This window comes from Pleuronectes platessa, chromosome 22 (assembly GCF_947347685.1).
Source record: "Pleuronectes platessa chromosome 22, fPlePla1.1, whole genome shotgun sequence".
Classification (NCBI taxonomy): Eukaryota; Metazoa; Chordata; class Actinopteri; order Pleuronectiformes; family Pleuronectidae; genus Pleuronectes; species Pleuronectes platessa.
In genome coordinates this window covers 17,524,436-17,546,537 of record NC_070647.1, presented here as the reverse complement: position 1 = coordinate 17,546,537, position 22,102 = coordinate 17,524,436, and the positions used below count along the sequence as shown (strand labels likewise).

Below are 22,102 nucleotides of genomic sequence, written 5' to 3'. Positions count from 1 at the left end.
ATTAACGGGCGGAGGCGCACGAGACGCACAAGACGCGACCGTGGAGCGTCACTGTGGATTTTATTCGTTAAATTGTTCGGAGTTCACGATCGATTTGAACCCGTCGGACGCACGCGGACGTTTCCTGCGCAGAACGGACGCGTTTATCGGAGTTTAGCGGAGTTTGAATGGAGTCGCGCGTGTGACGGAGCAGGAGCGGGTGGAAGCAGGAAATCATCCCGGTCAGCAAACAGCGGCTCCGGGCGAACTTCCGGAGGTCCCACGGGCTGCGAGCCGAACACTCTCCACGGTTCCCAGGGGGTTGTTGGGTTTTTAACACGGCCGAGTTCGAGTGGAGTTCCCCCCCCACCAGCAAATGACGTGGACCAGCACGATGAGCAGCGGCTACAGCAGCTTGGAGGAGGACTCGGAGGAGTACTTCTTCACGGCCAGGACGTCGTTCCTCCGGAAGCCCAACGGGAAAGTGTCCGTGAACAAGGTTCGCAGGGTTCGTCTCATTCTGGGTCTCAGTCAAAACTTCATTCATAAAACAATGTGTAGAAAACCAACGCTTTTTTAAAATGAAATATTAATCAACTTTTGTCTATTTGCAAAGATCTAGTATCTTACTTTCATTCGGCATTTGTTTAAAATTAACTAACTGCAGCCATTTAATAGAAATTATCACTTTTTGATTGGCTCACCTGTTCTCGGAGCCAGAGGCGCTGCGACGAGGGTTGGGCCCTATGACGGAATATAAAACAGCCTCCCCGTTCCCCCCCACAATATATATTTTTTACAAATAAATAACTAAATAAACCTGTACAGCAGTATCACTAGAATATATACATCTTGATATCTATATATTTCCCCCATCCACAGTTTTAAAGCTCCAGAGTGTAAATTGAGGTGAAATGGATCTATTGGCAGAAATATATATAGTTCGTTTAATCTAAATTGTAAAAGTTCTTGTTTTCTTTACCCAAAGAATATTGTCTTTATATTTACATACTGTATATTTACATCAGGAGCGGGCCCTCTCTATGGAGGCAGCCATGTTTGTTTTTTACAGAAGCCCAAACTGGACAAACTAAACCCTTTTGAGTTTTTATTACATCTGAAGTTTACCACAGGTTCTCCTTCATAGGTGTCACTGAACCTGTTAAACAACCTTAAATAATATAACCCAAAACCTAGATTTGAATTAGTTTGTGAACCTTCTCTTTGCCTGTAGACATATGTTAGATTGAGTTACAGTCAGTCACATTCAGCTCTAACTTGTCTGGAGCTCACAGAACGTCTGAAGGTGCTGGACTAACTTCTGGTCCACGACTGTGTTCAAGTGTCTCTCGCTCACACAGACGCATTCGCACACATGCTCAGTGTTTCCAACACAGCTGGTTTGTTCCAAGCTTCCAAGACTCTGCGCAGTGGAAGAGAATCGAGCTATTCTTCTCCTCTGCCCACTTAGTGTGTGTCTGTGTGTGTGAGTGTGTGTGTGTGTGTGTGTGTGAGTGACATGGGTTTCTCCAGCTGTGATCCTTCGGTGTCCCGTGGCGTGACCCCTTCACTTCTCCATGACGGGCATTTAACACAGGTCCTCATTCCTCGTGGCAGTTTGTGTGTTTGTGTGTGTCTGTGTGGATGGATGCACAATGTGGCCCATACATGGCTGCCAGAGAGGGTGTGAGCTGTGGTGTCTTGGGCTGAGGCCCCGGACCTGGAGCTGGAAGCAGCCTGGTGGTTCCCCCGCATGCCGACGGTAATTACCACTGGACAGGGGACACGTCCTCTGGGGGAAATGTGTGGGGCAGCTGCGTGAAATCACCGGTTGTGGGTCAGTAAAATAGGTTATCGTGAGAGTTGATGTGTATTTATGTACACCAATGAGTATACTTCAAATTAAACATATTTAAACCAGCGAACACCAGTTTACCCACCGGGAAAGACATGCATCTTGATTTTTCCCTTTTTTAAAAAGGTGCATAGAAAAGCCATTGTAAGTGGGAACTAGCTAGAAACACTGGTGCGTTCATGTGTCTTGGTATAAAATAGGAAAACCCAGAAGTTGGTGTTGTGAGGTGCTCCACTAACAGTACCAGCAGCTCTAGCAATGTACAACCAGCTCATTCATGATCTTTAATCAAGGTGTCAGGCTGAAGTCTGAGAGAGAGAGTGAAGTTTAATAAGCTGCAGTTGAGAGGGAGGACAAACAGAGAGGAGGACAAAGACTGACATGGTGGACGGTCAAACAGGGAAATGAGATGTCTGGTCTGAAGAGGATTTATATGTAGACTGAGGCAGGGTTTATATCCACTCCACATTAACACACACACACTCGCATAGACACACAAACACTCTCACATAGACACACACATTCCCGACCCCCCCAACCCGCCTTTTCTGTGGGTGAATAGTGTTTCTGTATAAAATGTCACGCTGACCAGTGCGTCTGTGTGTCTCAGGAAAAAACAAAACACTCTGGGGTAATCCCACCCAACCCCCAGTACAGTACACACACATACAGTACAGTACAGTAGACAGACACACACACACACACACACACACACACAGTGAACGGCCAAAGCTGCAGCTCATCTTCAAATCAATCCTCACAGACAGTAAGCCGACTATGAGGAATATTCATCTTCTCCCAGACGAGAGGATGGAAGCTCTCTTCCATGTTGCACCACACACACACACACGTCTGCTGACCTTAGTTTAATAATAATAATGATAATTTACATAGCACTAATATTAAACTGGACCCATATTAAGAGAGTCCACCATGCAGGGAGTGAACACACTAGACAGGTCACCAGGGTTATTGAATTAGTGTTAAGGGCTAATTCATTTAGAGATAAACACACACACACGCAAAATCACACTTAAGAGTTTCCCGTTAACTGGGTGCAGATCAAAAATAGACGTGTGAGTCGAGAACAGGAAATGGTGTTTCCTCATCGCACAGTGAGCTGTGTGTTGACCATCTGTCCAGCTCCCTCACTCTCAAATGCACTGACATCATAGTGCGTAGGACAGAGTGTGCGATAACGGGCCGAGGCGTAGGGTTGTGTGTTGACGGCTCACTCCCCCGCCTGATGGATTTATGGTGTGGTGATGTTACCTGACTACGCCCGGTAGCACGTTCGCTTGGTGTTTGTTTCTGAGGTCTAAGGCTTCGTGTCAAGTCAAGTCAGTTCTATACAAGACAAGTCAGGAACCTGTACTGATGCCAACTTGGGCCAATGACACCGATTGAAGCCGGTGTTTGCACAATAGTGATTTTGAGCGGCAGGACGAGGCACTCGACCTATCACGGGTCAGCACCACCTGTCACTCATCACTCAAGGTGCTTTGGCTTCACTTTATGGGGGCTGCCATGTTGTCCTATTTGTAAAAGATGGACGCCGGTACCATCTGGGTCAGCCCCTGCTGGCTGGCTGCAGTATATACCTATAGGTTGCACAACAGGAGGAATTTGAGACGCGTCATCGATCTTTGTTGACGGTCTAAGTTAGAAACTCTAAACAGAAGCAGACTCTAGGTGCTTTCCTGAATGTTTTCTTTTGGAATCACTTTAAAGTGAAGTCATTCTCTGCTGTGAGAAAAAGTACCCATGTTTTGTCTTTATCTCTGAAGGGCGACTTATAGACAGACTGAATGCCGTAGAACAGATTAAGATCTTATCTCTCCCTCTCTTTTCACCTCCCACACACTCACAGTAAGTTATGATATCACCGGTTCATTTTTTTTTGTGCAGAGACACACCTCATTCTACAGACTTTGTACCTGTCTCACCTGTAAACAATCTGTCAGAGCCTTTGTCTGGTGTTCTCTGTGAACAGTGTGATGAAAACAATGAGCCAACACTGTTACTTAATGACCTTTAATGACCCATTGTCACTGTCTAGGGTTATGACCAGTTCACTAGTGTGAACTCATCTGAACTGGAATCAAACCTTAACAGGGTTACAACTAATAGTTTTTTTTAATTGTAAAGGAATCTGCCCATTATTACTTTCAATTAAATGAATCTGCCACTTAGTGTACATCCTTATATTGTAAACAAATGCCGAATCCTCTGCTCTGTTTCCTGTCCATGTGAATCCAGATCCGTCCTCGCTCACACTCTCCCCCTTCATTTACTTCCTCTTCTGTCCAGCCTCACCCGTTCTCCTCCTCACCCCTCCATCCCCTCCATCCCCTCCCATCATCCTTGTTTCTCCTCCATTGTATGTCACTTCCCGTCGTGTTCTCGGCTCTCTTTCCTGTTCTCTCAACAGCACTGAGGCAACCCGAGTTCTGCTGTTGTTTGTTTTGACAGGAGGCCTTGGTGTAGGTGCCTGCTCGATGTGCTGCAGTATATCATGTTTGATTCTGGAGATTTTATTCCATTGCACCTCTTCATCCTCGTCTCGTCTCCCTCATCCTGAAACCACTTCTGTTCTTGAGCCCTGATTCGGTTCCACTCGGCTCACACAGCTTCTGCTCCCGCTGCTTTCAATATCTGGATATTAGATTTATAATCTGGGGAAACATTTGGTACCAGCACCCAGTTTTAGCTTTGCAGCAGCTTCCTGTCCGACACTGTATCTACTGTATAAGCCCATTAGTTCAAGTTTCAGTCCAAGCCCAGTTGTCCTTCACCCTCTGTGAACCTTGCCAAAGACACAAGGCCACATCCTCTGATACAGATTAAACCTGTGACCCATTAAGCATCGCTCTTCTCTTAAAAGCTCTAAATAAAGTCTTTATTTTATTTAATATTAAACAATACTTAAATACACGAGTCACTGGGTCCATCTGTTACTGAAGAAAGAGGAGTTCAAAAGGGTCTTGTCTTCAGTCTGTAATTAAAGCTCCCTCGGTTGTCATGGATGGCAGCTCAAGCATGTTGTGAGTGATCGGGTGTGCGTTTGTGTGTCTTCGTGTGAGTGGAAGTTGTCTTTAGAGTCCTCGCACCCAACCTTTACCAGAGCTTGTACTCACAACACTGCCATGCCAACCGTAAACACAGGAGTCGGTGTGGAGAGATCTTTCCTCTCTTCAGGTTTTTATGTTTGTGCAACTCGATTTAAACAGTTGCTTAAAAGCTGGTAGGCGACTAGAAAGTTACGTTAGAACTTTAATTAAAACAGAACCTTAACAATGGTGGGTTTTGTTCTTTTAAGAGCTCATTTAATTAATGTGCGTCTGTTGTTGTTTAGAGAAATCCATCCAGCCTGGGTTGGGAAGGTTTTACTCGAAGTTTGATATCGCTGTGTGTCGACTTTGCCCCGACCTGCCAACAAACACGACGTCTGTCCGACTTTCATTTTCATTCTTCGTGTCCTTTAATGCTCTCAATGTAGATTCAGCAACTTTCACACAATTCAGACAAAGTTTAAAGGATGTGTAAAATGTACAAAGCCCCCCCGTCCACTATACTGCTCTGTCATTACTTAGGAATAGAGGATAAGGTCAAAAGTACAGAATTAATTAAAGTCAGGTTTCTTGTGTGTGTCTCTGTGTGTGTGTGTGTGTGTGGTGTGACTGTGAGGTACAGTCTGTATTCACCGTCTGCAGGTTACATAAAGCGTTTTATGAGACTCTCCCTTCTCCAGCGCTCAGCTTTTCCAAAGGAAACACGAGTGGAATTGTTCTAAACTGTGCGGCCCTCGCTATCTGTTCAAACAGAACCAGAGTGCCTTTGTGCCTGGAAACACACACACACGCACACACGCACACACACACGCCTCCATTACAGCAGTGGGCTGTGTTATATAATAAGATAAATCTGCTTTTTAAAGTAGACACCTGCGTCATGGAGGAAATGAGGTTTTTGTGTGTCTGGGTTTGTGTGTGTTTGTGTGTCTGGGCTTGTGTGTGTTTGTGTGTTTTAGAAAGCAAAGTGGAGAAGGGAAAAGTGTAGAGATAAACATTATATGCAGATAAGATGGATATAAACTTAAGCAAACCTTTCTGATAGTTGACTTATTATTTTAATGAGACATTCATTAACCACACATGATATGAGCTGCAGCTACTTTCATTATTGATCAACCTGATCCGTGGACCAATGAGAAGCCTGCGATTGTTTGGCAGCTTTGCTTGAATAATAATCTGACCAATCATTGCAGCAGATTTCGTTTTGAGCTGCAGGAACTGGAGAAGTCGAGTTAGTGATAGATTTTGAGCTTAAATGCCAAATGTTCAGTGGTGCCAGTTTCTCCAGTGTGAATATTTATCTTGGTCACACATAATAAGTGTTGACATTTTTCAGCTGCAGCCTACAGTGTGTTCAACATAGTCTCATGTGCACGGTCACAGCTCATGAACCTTGTCACCAGTGATGAATTAACCCACCAGCTGCTTCCAACAGACCCTGTCCTGTCTGGTCCTCGTCCAAACTTCTCTGAACAGGTGGTGAAGTGGTCTTGAACCCCCGCCCCACTCCCCTTCTCCTTCCCTCAGCTCGGTGTCACCTCTCTGTGGAGGAACTGACCACCTGTAGCATCATAACTCAAGGTCAACGGGCAGCAGATGTCAGATGTCGCCCTCCACTGGGACACGAGTAGTTTTACTTTTCACCAGTAGCAGCAGACAGTTCTTGAGTCCATTGCGTGGCTCAAGGTTATTTAAAGAAGTAGGGGTCATCGATTCCTTCTTTATTTACCTTTATTTAGCTCGACAGTATGATTTTACTTCAATATATTGGAAAACAATCTCACTCTTTAGAAAAAGCAGTAGATAAAAACGTGACCTGTCAACCAGCTCTTACTTTAAACTGGTTTTGCAGTTGAAAATGTGTGGTCGTTTAAACCTACTTGTGTCTGAGCCACTGGGACTTCCTGCCCAGCCCTCTGCGTGTTTAGACTCTCGGTAATGAAGCCTACGCCGGTGGATGTCTGCCGCCGGGCGCTGTGAGCTGCTCTGTCACACACCAGTGTTCAGGCTCATCTGGGAGCAGTTTAGTTCGACTGGGATCTCCGGTGTTCACCATTATCACCAGACCACAGTGCACTTTGAGGTGGTCGCTGGCTTCTGTGACGTGCCGAGGAGAAAGTGAGAGGAGAATGATGATGAACGAGGCAGGTTCACAGAGAGGTTGTGTGTTGGTGTGTGTGTTGGTGTTGGTGTGTGTGTGTGTTGATGTTTTCATTCAGGGCCTTATTCGGTGAGAGAGATTGTGTTTTCTCTGCATGAGCAATGTTACCCCTCAATTTAACATAGGAATAAAAAAAAACATATTGGCTTATGTTATGTTGTTGTGGATCTATTTTATGGGATGTAATGAGAAGTTGAATAAAAAAATACATCACGTTATTTAGTGAGCTAGTATTATGGCTACCTTCAGACAGTGCCAGGCTAGCTGTTTCCCCCCGTTTCCAGTCTTTATGCTAAGCTAACAGGCAAGGCTGAAGCATTATGTATATTTTATTGATGGTTTATCTGAATCTCACTTTGTTCATTCCCCCAAATGTAGAACTTAATAAATTGTACGTGAAATAAAAGAACATTAGACTGTTATTGGTTTTGCAGTGAATCGCCCTCCGTTCACCCCCCCCCCCCATCACACCATCACATGCCTAATGTGGGGTTTACTTTACAGTAATGATGGACTCACAGACATGCGTGCAAACAGCCCATCACACTGTGTGTCATCGTTTCTTTCATGTGACACTTTAAATGAAGCAACAATCCACACAGACACAGACACACACACACTCATGCATCTACAAATCTCCTAAGCTCTGTGGGTTTTTAATGCCGTGTCTGATCGCTCTGTTGGTGTGTCTGTGTGTGTCTGTTGTGGTTTGAACATTAGGATTTGGGGACGGCGGTTGAACACACGATCACTCGCTTTGTGTTTTGGCCGGAGTCATGTGGGATTATGTGTGTTTTTTTGTGTGTTGTTGTTGTGTGTTGTTGTGTGTGGGGAGGCCTCATTCGTGCTCTGATAAAGGGATTTTCCACTGTTGCTGAAGTGAAGGGCTCGGCCCGACAGTCGAGTGACAGTCACGACCGCTCACATCTCACAGGTATTGTTCCACTGGTTTCCATTATCAGTTCCCCCACAGACACACCTGCCTCTCACATCCCCATTGTGTCCATTATACCACAGCAGTGACCAGTAGTGACTGTGAAACCAGGCGATGTAATGTAGATGCTTAAGGGCCCGACTCACTGTGTCTCCTCTGAACTCTGCTTTCATTATCCTTTATTACGGGTTTTGTGTTTGTTGTGTTTTTGCTTTTTCTTCGGTCGCGTTTCTTGGAATTATGTTGAGTGTTTTTGTGGCTTCAACAGTTTCTTTAAAAGCTTCACGAGGCGGTTTCTTTCAAGTTCATGACGTGTCCTAAGTGTTGTAGTTAAACTTTTTTACAACACATGACCTTTTAAGGGAGTTCCTCATCTTAGGTTGTAACAGTATACATGCACCATGCAAATAGGGCTTTAGGGTCATTTCTGTGAACCGATAAATCAAATTATTAGTTGTGACAGAAAAGACAAATATGATAATTTGCTCTTTTTCTCTTATTTAGTTATATATTAAATATCTTTGTTTTGGGACTGTTTCTTCGACATTCATTCATTAATCTGTAAAAACACGCAGCGCCACATACATGATGTGTGCAGCTGCCAGTCGACTCACGCTCTCCGTTGTGTGCTCATCATCCTCGAGCGCACACTCCTCTCTTCTCTCGCCGCCGCCTTGGCTGTCTAGAACCCTGAAGTTTCATAATCTCAGCCCACACATGATTACTCACTACACACACTCACTGCACACTCACACTCCCGTACACTGAAGTACACACTTCTGTGAATCTGTTGCTCAACTCTTCTTGGGATAGCAAACGCACAACCTGTACAAAGGGTTCGTTTCTTTCACCTTTTACTCCGGATTTTGCAATCGTGACACCAGAAACTGTTAATCATACATGAACTGTGTGTATTGGATATCTCTGCAGGGCGTGTGTGAGCCCAGGCTGAGCAGTAACCCCCCCCCCATTATCTAGCTAGTCTAATGAAACTCATTTTTCATGCTGGTGGGAGTGTTTCCCAGCCTCCAGCTGACAGCAGCTCCAGTGTGAGCTGACAATCAAAGTGGTCGTACGACAACTGTGTCGTGTTCTTAATGTCGTATTTATCTCCAAAGCAACAAAGTTAACAACATGATTAGTAGCTGAGTTCAAGATAAATGTAGAATATGAAACAGGACGTTTGTAGACAAGGTTTCAATATATGTTATTTTCTTGTTTCTCTCACCCTCATTCTTCAACCTCCCCTTCTTACTCTTAATAACCTTCTTCTCCTGCCGCCTCCTTTTGCTCCTCCATCTTTGTTCCTTCCTCCACCTCCTCCTCGTTCTCGGTAAAGGTCTAGAGTAGACCATGGAGCTAATTCTTCTGGGTGGTCTCCTCCAAACCGACTCCTTGTGGTCTCCTCCAAAGATTTGCTGTCTGGGTTTTCATGTTGAACCTACTGAACCACACTGGACATATACAGTGGGTCCAGTTTGGCAGACGTCAGGTCCCTGAACGCAGCCTCGTCTCCTTGTGGTCCGTCTGGTTTACTCTGCAGGTTGGATTTCTCTGTTTGCAAAGACAATAGCTTGAATTTCTTCCTCATGTCTTCAATCATCTGAAGAAAAACTGATTTATTTACCGAAATTCTACCGATGAGAGAGACGAGAATTAAACGAGACCGGCACCTGTCGTAGCTTTGACGCTCTGGAAGCCACCCAGGTGTAACTGAAAAGAGATTAGTGGTTATACTAAATGGACTATGTTGGTTATTGAATGGCATTCACAGTGTTAAGTGCTGCAGAGCACAGATGCAGAGCTCTATAAAAGGCTTTAACGATGCTGCACTGTATCTACTGTATCCTCGTCCATTAGCTCGGGAATGTCCACTCGAGCAGAAGAGTTCTAGCAACTGTTTCTCTCCATTAGCTGAGGTATGTGTGGTTCTAGGTGGGAGCTCTTCCACTCGTGCTGCACATGTATGCAGCGATGTCCGTGCATGCTTGTGCCCATTAGTGCAGGAATGCTGGGAGGAAAGGTGTGGCCGACGTCAACTTCCCCCCGTGGACTCAACAGGAAGTAGCACAGAAAAGGAAGCAAGGGAGGATGAGGAGGGTGAAAAAAATGGTTATGACATAGTTTGAAGGACTAATAACCATAAAACCACCTTGGATCTAGTGAGTTTAAAGGATTTACAGATTGAATCTATAGGAAGAGGAGCTGGCTTTCAAATTAAGGTTGTGGGAATATTGTGTGTTGTGCTGGGGGTGAAATGGAGACAGTGTTCTCCTCCAGTAGACTGATGATGACACAGCATTTAGCTTAATGTAATGACTTCACTTTAGTCATTTCAAACATGCAAAGCTTAGTGGAATTCTGAGGATGTAAACACAGGAACACAAATGTCTTTCTAGTCCTTTTTAAAAATATAGGTCATGTTCAGTTAGCAAAGCTCAATCATTGTGTTTCTTCTGCCTGCAGCTCCAACAACATGCAAACACACAGTCTGGTGCTTCAGGGTGTGTTCAGCCGAGCTAAGCATGTTTTGTCTACACACACAGACACACAGACACACACTCTCTTTGCTCGGTGAAGTCATCTGTTTACAGACGAGCGTGACCGTGCTCAACAAAGGCAGGAATGCTGCAGGTGTGTTATCAAAGGTTGAGGAAGAAGAGGACATTTCTGTCTCACACATCATCGTCCAGTCTAAAGTTAAACCAGCAGCTTGAGAACAGGGAGAACCTGACACACACAGATAAATATAAAACTTTATGAGATTCTTCTTCTGTGTTTCTCTGGTTCTTCTCAGGCCCGGAGCTGTTTGCTCATCCTCTCTTTTTTTTCATAATTCACTGTTTCATTTCTGCTTTTCCAGGCTGTGGTCAGTCTCTTCTGCTTTTTAATGCTCTTCAGTTTCGTTGAATACGTGCAGCATGTAGACATGAAATTAGATTATTCTCTAAATATGTAATTCAATGTTGAATACTACTACTTTTTATTCTTGGAAAGTATTTTTATCTTTGTGCTATTCTGGAGAACAACCAATGAACGACCAATATGCAGATGATGTTGTGCAAGATTTCCATAGAACCATAAGAAGCACTGTGCTCATATAAATATGATTGGCAAAATGACAGCACATAGTTCCTGCCAAGAACACTAGAGCTCAGTCCAATATTTGTCTTTCTATTGGACACAAATCAATTAACGTCTCTTGAGAACTTTTTAAACTGTTTACATTAATCTTCCACATGAACGAGGTAAATCTCTCATGTGAAATGATGTGACGCAACATTGTAAACTGCCGTTACTAGATGATTTGCATATTAATATTTGTCCTGTCTCTATTGAAACCGTCAGTAGTTTCTGTCCTTGTCTTTTCTCTCTGTCCTCTCCGGTGTCTTTCCAGTCCAGTGTTGATCTTATAGCTTCGGTGGGAGGGTTCTCTGTGTTCTTAACCAGGACCATGATCTCATGTGTTGCAGCTTCGCTCTGCTCTGCTTCTTCTGTTTGGATTCTCTCTCTCTCTCAGTTCCTCTTAACGCTCTCCGTCCTGGACGTCAAATAATCAGATTAGGACGAACTCTCCCGGGAGATGCAGCCAGTAACGGCTCCTCGGCCTCGATTCACCAGCTCTGACATAACAAGGCTTTCTTTCTGACTGCAGCTAGCTCCAATACTTTCCTTTTTGAATTGAAAAATATATTTATACTCAACATGAAACTGCCTCGTGCCTCAAAGACTCTCAGTATCTGGGCTGGAGAGGTTTTGTGTCTCTTGTTTCAGGAGCTTCTTCACCCTGGAGAGAATACAAATCCTATATGAGTCAACAGGTTGAAACAGGCCTCCAGTATAATAAAGGAGAATTAGTTTTTTTGGCATTTTCTCAAAGGCTGTAAAGTTTTACAAGAGGACATGATGCTAGAAATAGTATAAAAGTTTGTGGTGACAACTGTAATAGTAGCTTAGCACAAACCTGCACCTAGATTCCAGCTGTAATATAGATTTTTGAGTTGATTGAGTTTATACTAAGACACAACAGTTGCCTTAATCCATTGAACTCCCATTAAAAGTTGGAGGGAATTAGAGCTTTCGTTAAATAACATAAACACAGATTGAATGAATGAGATTAACTGAACCACTCCTGTAGATCGGAAGTCAGTAATCTTCGTGATCACCAGGTTTAGCTTCTGACACACAAACATAAACACACAATCCCAAATCACCAGAGGAAGGATTTCCCTGAGGCAGGATGATTTATCCTGTCATTCATTTTGAGTTGCTTCTTTCTTACCTGTCTCTGTTTGTCTCTGTGGACGGTGAGAGGACAGTTAATCTCCTTACCTGTCTCTGCCTGCTAAGACGCTTTGACTCATCTGACCTTGCAGGTGCTTCAGGTTGACACAGATTGTGGGACGAGGTCAAGTTTAGCGTGAAAGATCAGGGTTGTGTGTCTTAACGAATCGGTAAATGACGATTCAGACGAGTCACCATCACCTCTATCTCTCCTCTGTATCTATATCTCCATTCATCTCTAGTGTGATCACCCAGTTCCCCCACAGAGATCCTCACATCTTCATTTAAACATCATTTAAATTACCAGTCTTTCAGATTCATGATGCTTGAACAGGTTCCTCCCTCCTGTTCTGAGTTGTTAAACCTCTCAATGCACAAAGTGTTAAACTCTCCGAGCTGCAGTGAGTGTGTGTGTGTTTGTTGTATTGGCACCTTGTCTTTCCCTGGAGCAGTGTGTGTTTTCCATATAAGGGTGTGTGTGCCTTCAGAGCCTCCCTGGATTGTGCACTATGTGCTTGCATGTGTGTGTGTGTGGTTTTTAATAGATGCCGAGCAGATCCGCACTATGACCATGTAAGCACCGACTACACAGGGGAATTAAATTGTCTTAAGACTCTGAATCGACACAGTGACATACTCTACAGATTTATAATATAACTCTTCATGTGTCTTGAGGGAGAACTTTACCCGTCTGTGTGGTGAAGTGAGTCCCGGGAGTCTCTGGGGCCCTCGGGGACTTCCAGAGACATCTCAGGTCGTTCAGCTCCTGCAGGAGACATTACACTAAGTCACTAGATTCATATTTTATCATATTGTGCAAATGTTGAGCGGCTGCAGCAGATCCCTCAGGCTGGAGACGTTTGATTGTTCCAGTGAATAAATGATGATGCAACAAAGGTTTTGACCCGTGACCTGATCTCTATCTGGACACGTGTTTGAATCTGACTCCACTTGATTTGATTAATCAGGAGAGATCATGGAGTCACATGGCATCTGTTCATGTCACTTTCTGTGGTCATTTATACACTAACACGGTTCAGACTGCTGACGGCTGCTCTCCCATACATTACCCACACGTGCCGACGTGCTGTCCACACACTTCAGCCTCCAGTCTGTCAAACTGAGGACTCTTCTGACCCGCGGGACGTTGTCTCTCTAGCTTTCTGCAGGAGGTTTCCACGTTTTCTCTATAATTAGAAGTCAGTCGCTCAACATGGGACCCGGGTCGACTGGAGCTGTTTGTTTTTGTCATGCACCAACCCTCCAGCAGTCTGGGCCGGTTCACACTTACATTATTTTTGGGGAAGAGTGAAATATGTTTGGCTTTAACATGAAGTATAAAAAGTCTTCCCAAAGCAGTTTGATCATTCAAGCCTCTTGCAGTTAATCTACGCTGCACTGAGTTTGTGTTACTGTCCCTCCTGATGCAGACATGATGTTTACTGGTGCTAAAATAGTTAAGATACAAGTAATCTGCTGTATGGGCCGGGTCACATGAAGAACACCACTATGCTCTAATTCGCCCCAAAGCAACGTGAAATGTCATAAAGTACATATGCAGCAAACAAGCTTCACTACTTGTCTGCTACATGTTGTCCTTTGCAAAGGTAAAGAATAGAGTCGACTTCTATCAGGTTCCAGATATTCTATCTGACACTGAAAAGTTGATTTGTCTGCAGTATTATGTTTCAATAATCCAAGCAGAGAGCGTTTCATAATGATCGAGGTCGAACCCGTGACTGATCAGGACCTTCTCTCTTGTCTCTGCTTCAGGATGTGGAGAAGGAGAGAGAGCTGCGGACGGAGTTCAGCAGGGAGGAGATCCGGCAGAAGATCGAGCAGTACAACTGTTTAACCAAGGACCACCTGAAAATGACACAGGTGAGTGGAGAACACACACACACACACACACAGACACACACAGACACACACAGTGAGTTGCTGGTGTTGAGGTTTCTCCGTCCACGCAGCCGTCCCTCAGCTCCCAGCATTCCTCAGCAGTCACATCAGAGCGATGTGATGATATTCCTGCTATTGTTCTCCCCCCCCGACGTGTTTAACTTGGCAGCAGTGAAAGGTTTCTGAAGCTGGATTCACACAAACACTGTGTTCCATCCAGACCGGTGCAGATGAGGAGGTCACGCTCTCTCAGACCTTCACCGGGTGATCACATGAATAATCCTGAAAGCTGCTGCTCAACATGCTGCATGTGTCACAGCTGATGGAATCACTCAGGTCTGAAAACTGCAGATCCTCAAATCACAGACGTGCACTTTGGAACGTTCACACTTAGCCACGCCTTCTTTTTTTATTTTAAATTCCTTCCTTTGTCTCTTTTATCACTTCGTCTGTGATGCAACACTCGTCCTGTTCAGCTCGTGTTCTTATCGATCCGGTTTGTCCACTTGTGACTTTTCATGCTCACGTTCATTTACACACGTACGTGCAGCTTCAGACCTCCTGGTTCCAAATGGAGCGATGAGATTAAGATGCTCTTTCTCCGTCTGGCACCATCTGTCCTGCAGGACACGCTGGGTTCACTGGTTTGATGTGGAGGGATCATACAACACGCACACACACACACACACACACACTTCAGCTCTGGAAACGTTTTATTCATATCATGTGTTCAAATCTCTGTGGTTGTGTAACAATATATATTTCAGAACTTTAACGTGAAGTTTCTTTTACTATTTTGTGTAATTTATCATCAAATGAGTTGTCACAGTAATTGATTATGAAAATATCCATAGTCTGAATAGGTGATTTAATATTTTCATCGCTTTCATCTTTACATTTTAAATTAGCTTTAGTGTTCTGCAGATTGTACAAGGTTTATAATATTTGTACACTAAGACGTTCTCTCTCTGTCTCTCTCTCTCTCTCTCTCTCTCTCTCTCTCTCTCTCTCTCTCTCTCTCTCTCAGAGTTCCTCTGGTGTTTACACCGGTTTCGTCAAAGTCCAGATGGACTTGCGGAGGCCGGTGACGGTGCGGGGGGGTCAGAGAGGAGCAGGAGGAGCAGGAGGAGCCGTAGTGCAGGAGGCTTTTTATCTGCCCCGCGGTGTCATCAACACCCTCCACATCAGCTCCAATAACACAGTCCGCCAGGTGGGCAACACACACACACACACACACACACATCAACACACTTCACAGCGCTGGATAACTTAATCAACATCTGAACACATATGGTCTCAAGTTGATTGATGTGATTTGATGTTGAACTTTGATTAAAAACTTTGTTAACCTGAACTGATAAAGAACATCAGTGTCACAGCAGCAACTGAACTTTTAAGCTTATAGACTGATAGAGGGAGTTGTACGTCCTCACTGTGCTGTACAATGAGTTTATAATATATGTCGGAACCTTTGTTAAATTTCGATTGATAAATACATGATATTGATATTGTTTTATTATAGTATCTGGAGATTCAGAGCATTTTAAACAGTGTTATATAATCTGTCACGTCGTATGAAGTCCACTCAGTCCTCCACTGACGCCTACAAGGCCGAAGTGTCCCTCGGGTGGAACAGTGTGTTTCAAACTGTCCCTCAGCCCGTCGGTGTCAATGTGTCTGAACTGTTGTGTCTCATTGTCTCATTGTCTTGTTCTTGTGTGTTTGCAGGTGATTGTCGCTCTGTTGAACAAGTTCACAGTCGCAGACAACCCGGCCAAATACGCCCTTTACAAGCGCTACCGGAGAGAGGAGCAGGGTAAGACTGAGTTACCGAATGTGTGTGTCTGTCTCTGGGTGTGTGTGTGTGGCTGTGTGTCTGTGTGTGTCTGTATGTCATAGTGTGAGAGAGTGAAAGCGACAGGACTGGAGACCGTTTCATTCCTCTGATGCCAAGCTCCGTCTCAAATGCTTTGGCACTGACTCTGTGTGTCAGTGTGTGTTAATGTGTGTCAGTTTGTGTGTGGTTGTGTATTTCTGGATGCCTCGCCCCGACTTCGCCGAATGCCTAAGGGATCCCCCCCCCACACACTATCAACAGCTAACCCATGAATACTCGCACACATACACACTCCATGACTCAGCAGCTGTTGCAGCTCGTTGGATTTTAAAATGTTTCCTCCTCCTCAGGAAAACACACTTTATTCATCTGAATCTAAACAACAAAACAAAGTGAATTGTGCGACTTGTTTTAATGTCTCGTTCAAAGTCTGTGAAACATTTTGCCTCCAGACTTTTATAGAGATTTAGTTTCCCTCTTCAAAAGCTGCTGTCACACAAGCTGCTGGTTTTCTCTCATTACACGAAATGTACAGTGAGAGTCTGCTAATAAAAACCCCGTCTAGACACATGTCTGACAACAGATGTGTTTTTAATCCTAATGTACATGAGCTTGTGTATAAAACCTCCAAACAATGGTTGTGGTGAAGCTTTAATTCAGTTCAATGAACAAGGAGAAGACGAGTTGTCTGGAAATGTAGAAACGTGTCCGACCTTCAGCGGCTGCAGTGGAGGTCGTTCGTCTGCCTGAAGGAAAAGAACAGAGAGTCAGAACAACTGGTCTGTTGTCAGTTCACATCACGTCAGAGGCTTTCTGACATTTAGTTGTTTTCTGTTAAGAGTTGGATGAGAGACTCTGGATCTACGGTGGCTCTGAGAGCTCAAAACAACTTGAAACAGACAAAACACAAGAATAAGATAAAGTTTTATCATTTTGACTTGTGTAACGTTTAGAAGAAAAAGCTGCAACACACAAATAGGATAAAGCTCAGAATAGATGTATAAACTAATACAGAGAATACACAATGTGCGTTTCACATTTCACATTCACTCTCTGTTTTTAGAAATTACTGTTTGTTAATGTGACGCACACTTTGTTTGATCCTCTGCCAGGACTGTTTTTATGTACACACAGGGACGCACAAACACTCACACACACTGGTTAATTTAGTCTCCATGCCGCCATCAGACCACATCTATGCAGGGAGCTCTGTGGTCGCCGCAATTAAATGTTGTGTTGTTGTGTTGTGTTGCAGTGTACGTGTGTAAGCTGGCGGATGGCGAGCAGCCGTTGTTTCTGCGTCTGGTGGCCGGACCCGACTCAGACACACTCAGCTTCGTGCTGAGGGAACAACAAATCGGAGAAGTCATGGTAATATCACACCTCTCCTCCTCCTCTTCCTCTTTTCATCGTCTTATTCTTCCTCTTCATCTATATCTTTCTCTTTCTCCTCTTCTCTTCTTCCCCTCTTTCCCCTCTTACTTCTTTTTCTTCCTCCTCCACATCATCTTCCTGTTCTTCTTCCTCATCCCCCTCATTCTACATTTACAGTTTAATTCTTTATCCTGTTTTCAAGTTCTTAAAAACTTTATTGATAAACACATAATTTACTTTACATCAAACCACTGAAAATATAAATACTTCACACAAACAGATATCTAAATGGTTTTGTTTTCTTCTTCGTGTCCTCAGTGGGACGCCTTCTCCATCCCCGAGCTGCGTAACTTCCTGCGGATCCTGGACAAGGAGGAGAAGGAGCAGGAGGAGGCGGTGCTGCGCCGCTACGACTCCTACCGCCACAGACTGCAGGAGGCCATGACGGAGGTCCGACGGCCTGCTCAGAGGATTTAACCTCCACTCAACAGGACTACTGCCCCCTAGAGGGACGGAGGAGGGGATTTGTTTTTACCTACTCGTCAAAGGAGGAGAACGGTGTAATTTCTGATGGAGAGAGAGGGATGTGAACAGAGGATAAGAAGGAGGATCCTGCATTTGAAGGACGATACAGATGGAGGGATATTAAAAGACAATAAACACTGAGAGACAGCCGGTGAAGGACGAACAAAGGGATGAACGGACAGAAATCAGACGGACGATGCTGGAGTTTGATTCCCGCTCGGTTAAAGACTTGAAACTCGCCTGCTCTGCTGCGTCTGCCTGCGATCACCAAAGATTCACTGATTTGTGCCATATTCACTCGTCCTCTCCCTCATCCTCTCCCTCTCTCCGTCCGTCCCTCTCTCTCTCACTCTGTCCTGCTGTCACATAATTTATCGTTTATCTGACTCCTTTGTTTCCCCCAGTTTTTAATCCTCTTCTGAATCTGTGAGCGACTCGAGGCCATATGTTGAGTCCGAGTTTAACTTAATTTGTTTTTGAGGTCTGTACATATTTTTTTTCCTTAATTTATATGGGTGAAGCTTCTTTTTTTTTTTTATTGTTTTTTCTTTTTTAAAACAAAGTCTTATTTGAGTTTATTCTCCAGAGGCGGAGCTACAGTTTGAACACAGAGAAAAGTTTATCCAGACTTCTACAAGAAGTAAACACACAAAAACAACACAAGCATCACAAACCACTGGATCTAATATTTCCACAAGCTGTATTATCACCGGATATCACGATACTGTACCATCGATATATTTATCAAGTTGCTATCGTTGATGATTTTTGCTTAAATGATCGTGAAAGTGACAAAGGAACGAGCAGGTTGATCCTGTGGAGTCTCGAGTGTGCCAAATAGAAGATGTTATTATTATTATTCAGTTATTATCTCAACTGACATTTGTTTTTATCTTGTTCTACTTTGTGTTAGTTTCACAGAAATATGACAAATTAAACATTAAATATAAAACGGGGGCTTTTTGTTTGTGATACGTAATTAAATTGCAAATGTAATCCATGTTTATTTTTTATTACTATATTGAATTTTGGCACACTGGAGATTCCACAGCGGGTTTTTGCCTGAAACTGGATGTTTTCTGAAAACAGACACGAACTTTACGACTGACACGTGATCAATGAGGAAAGGTTTGAATAAGTAGAAAGAATAAAGTCTCCGATCGGAGCTGGTGAGGACAGGAAGTCGCTGGTGAGGACAGGAAGTCGCTGGTGGCTGTAGAAGTGTTTGTCATTGAGGTTGAAGTTGACCGTGATGAACTGGTGGGATTTTAAAGTTTTCACGCCACCAGCAGAGTTTGAGCTGAAGTGAACTGACGTGATTTAGGGGGAGACGTGACCTCTGACCTCAGAGGGAGGGAGGAAGCGACGATTGAACGGCTTCTGGAAGTCGACTAGAAGGTTTAGAGGAAGTAGAAAACGGACATTAGATGGAGGAAGGAAGAAACGATAAGAGAGGAGGTTAACGATTCGTTGCCACAGGAGGTAATTCAACAGAAAGCTTGTTCCTAGAAGCTGTGACCTTGAGAACAATGACTGCTTTCTCTGTCTTTGTTTCATATATGAAACCTCCTGTAATCCACCGCTGAGAGAGACGCACGCCTGTAAGAGCAGAAAGCTTCAGTGGACATGAGGGTAGCAGCTGCATTGTCCTGCTCTCGTTCATTGTGCTGCTCCTCTCATCTCCAGTTGGAACGTGCAGCCTCGACCTCCACGTCGACCCCAGACTCCAGCTTCTTGTCTGGTGGATAAAAGAGAGAAACATTACAGAGGAGAACAAGGAAAGTAGAATGTTAGACGAGGAGGAATATGGAGAAGAGGAGGAAGAGGAAAGATAAACGTGCTGAAGAAGAGTTGAGGTTCACGAACGGTTTCTATCAAAGTCACAAAGGCCTTTTCATAGCTGCCTTAAATATATAGTATATATATGCAATATCCTCTTTGGCTTATGTGGTTTATCATTAATAACACAAAGACTAGAGAGGATTGTTTCTAGTGTAGTTTTGTAAAAGATATTTTTTCCGCTTTTAGAATCCAGAGTTTATTCTAGATTTTCAGGAAACGACTGAAATCGTAAAAGACAATCATTTAACACTGCAAATGAAAAACCTGTTTGACTCGTTGTGATGAATGAAAACAAAGATAAGATGCTTGTTCCAGCTGCAGGTACTGAATGAAGGCGAACTGACGGTGCTGTGGTGGAGACTGGTTGTACTGGTTGTACGATACCGCCGTCCAGTGGACAAACTTACTACTACTCCCTCTTCTCTGTGTCAAACGCATTGATCATAGATTTTATTTTCATTTGTTGATGTTGTTATAACCAAAGATATTTTTGTGGTGTTGCCTGGAGCAAAGATATATGAGAGGTGTCTTCCCACCGGAGGGAGAAACATATTTAGTTTAGAGTTTTATTTAAAGGGGTTTTTTAAACCTGATTTATTTACTATCAAACACTGGGTTAAATGTATGGAGGTAAAAAAAAGGGCCTTAAAGAATTTACTCTCATAAGAAGTTGTTAATAAAACTGATATCTGATTAAATTGTGTACTATTTTCTGTAAACAAAATATCAGGATGTGAAATTCAAACTTAATTCCGTGCTGCCTAGAATTAGCTAAATACAAAATTTGGTAATATACAATTCAAACTACTTTGGCCGCTTTTTGCCTCCATACTGTAAAAATTTAAAGTGATACACACGTCTGCATCTTTAAGCCATGTTGTTTGTGTAAATTCTAAACAACTTTTGCTGTTTAAACATCAGACCAGACTAGTATCAATATTTATATTTGAATTTTTTTGGGGCACTTTACCTTTAAATTCAGGGAAGACGGGTTTTTATTTTATTTTTTATCTTTCCCCAGTTTAATCCTAAAAACCTCCGCTATCACTCTGTGTACATTATCTTAACATCTAATACTCTTAATTTGAAAGATGTTGTTAAGCTCTACTTATTGTTATGTTTTTTTATTTTATCATGAAAGTAAAGTGTGGCAGAATAAGTTTTATTTAGTTTTGTTCTGTTTCAGCTGTTGACTGTGAAACGTTTGGTTGAATCTCGTTTCTCACGCGTTCGTGCTTTTGTATGTAATACCTGTTTTCACCACCGGGCTGTCTGATGTTAAAGCTTCTAAATTATCGTGCATAGAAGCAGTCGGACGAAATACTGTTTCTCAAACGCTGTCAAATCTGCTGCTTATTTAAATTCAGCTCGTTGATAAGTTCATATTTAACGGGATGCCAAAGATCTGTGTCGCTCTTCTGCCACATGTTCATTTTATTTTATCTTTTATTTTGTATTGTCCACTGATTCTGTTGGTTTTTGTTTTTGTGCAGAGAGAAAACATCTAACACAAAACTCACACACAGGTTTTAAAATTTCACACCTGAGCTGAAAACCCCCAGAATCGAAGTCGTGTCCTGAATCAAACAGGATGAAAAGAATTTTAGTTTCTAATCCTCGTCCTGATTAAAGTTATTTATTTTCCTGATTCAGCTCAGATGTATTTTTGAGTTGAGTCTGGAACCCGTGATCTCGGCCGTGCCTTCGTGAAGCAGCAGAGAAACGATGCTCCTCATTAGATGGAGGCAGGTTTCTGTTTGTTTGTGTCTCTTGTTCTGTTGGAATCAAACGTGGCCTTTTCCTCACACGGAGGTCGGGCTGCATCTATTAAAGGTGAAATTAAAACTCAAAACTTTGTGTGTTGAAGTCTGTTCAATGTCTGTGTGTGTGTGTGTGTTTTCTTTATCAGACTTCTTGACTCATCTATTTCTGTTAATTTGTTAAATTATTGAAAGATAAATTAATCTTGTGTTACTTTGACCAACACCAGACGAACAATCCAGGATTATGTTTCATTATTTTAATTCATTCTTCTTCCTTTTTTAATAAAAGCCCTCCAACTTCCTGGTTTTAAAATACTTTACTTTAACAATTTCCAGGTGTTACAATGTCAGAAATAATTTGTATCTATAAAGTTTACAGTTTTCATACTGACATAAAATGCCAACAATTATAAAATTACATTTAAAATACGTATTCAGAAAATTCATAAATTGAAGATCAAAAAATGCTAAAAGTTCAAACTATGACAAAATTGGCAATTCTGAACTTTTTTCCTAGTTGCAAATCAGACTTTATATATAACCTTTCATCCTACCACCCCCCCCCCCCCCCCCCC

General features: G+C 43.1%; 2 protein-coding genes across 2 annotated transcripts in view; both read left to right on the top strand.

The window, feature by feature from the left end:
• The window catches only part of rassf3 (Ras association domain family member 3), a 39,885-nt gene extending 18,269 nt beyond the window's left edge, over positions 1 to 21,616 (top strand). Inside the window, exons 3-7 of the mRNA XM_053415486.1 lie at positions 14,061 to 14,168; positions 15,214 to 15,396; positions 15,915 to 16,002; positions 17,279 to 17,394; positions 17,716 to 21,616. Coding sequence (XP_053271461.1) covers positions 14,061 to 14,168; positions 15,214 to 15,396; positions 15,915 to 16,002; positions 17,279 to 17,394; positions 17,716 to 17,874 — 654 coding nt within the window. The 3' untranslated portion in view covers positions 17,875 to 21,616. The remainder of the gene's footprint in view (positions 1 to 14,060; positions 14,169 to 15,213; positions 15,397 to 15,914; positions 16,003 to 17,278; positions 17,395 to 17,715) is intronic.
• The window catches only part of zgc:194209 (uncharacterized protein LOC570908 homolog), a 5,668-nt gene continuing 3,114 nt past the window's right edge, over positions 19,549 to 22,102 (top strand). Inside the window, exon 1 of the mRNA XM_053415485.1 lies at positions 19,549 to 19,554. Within this exon, the coding sequence (XP_053271460.1) occupies positions 19,549 to 19,554 (6 nt within the window). The remainder of the gene's footprint in view (positions 19,555 to 22,102) is intronic.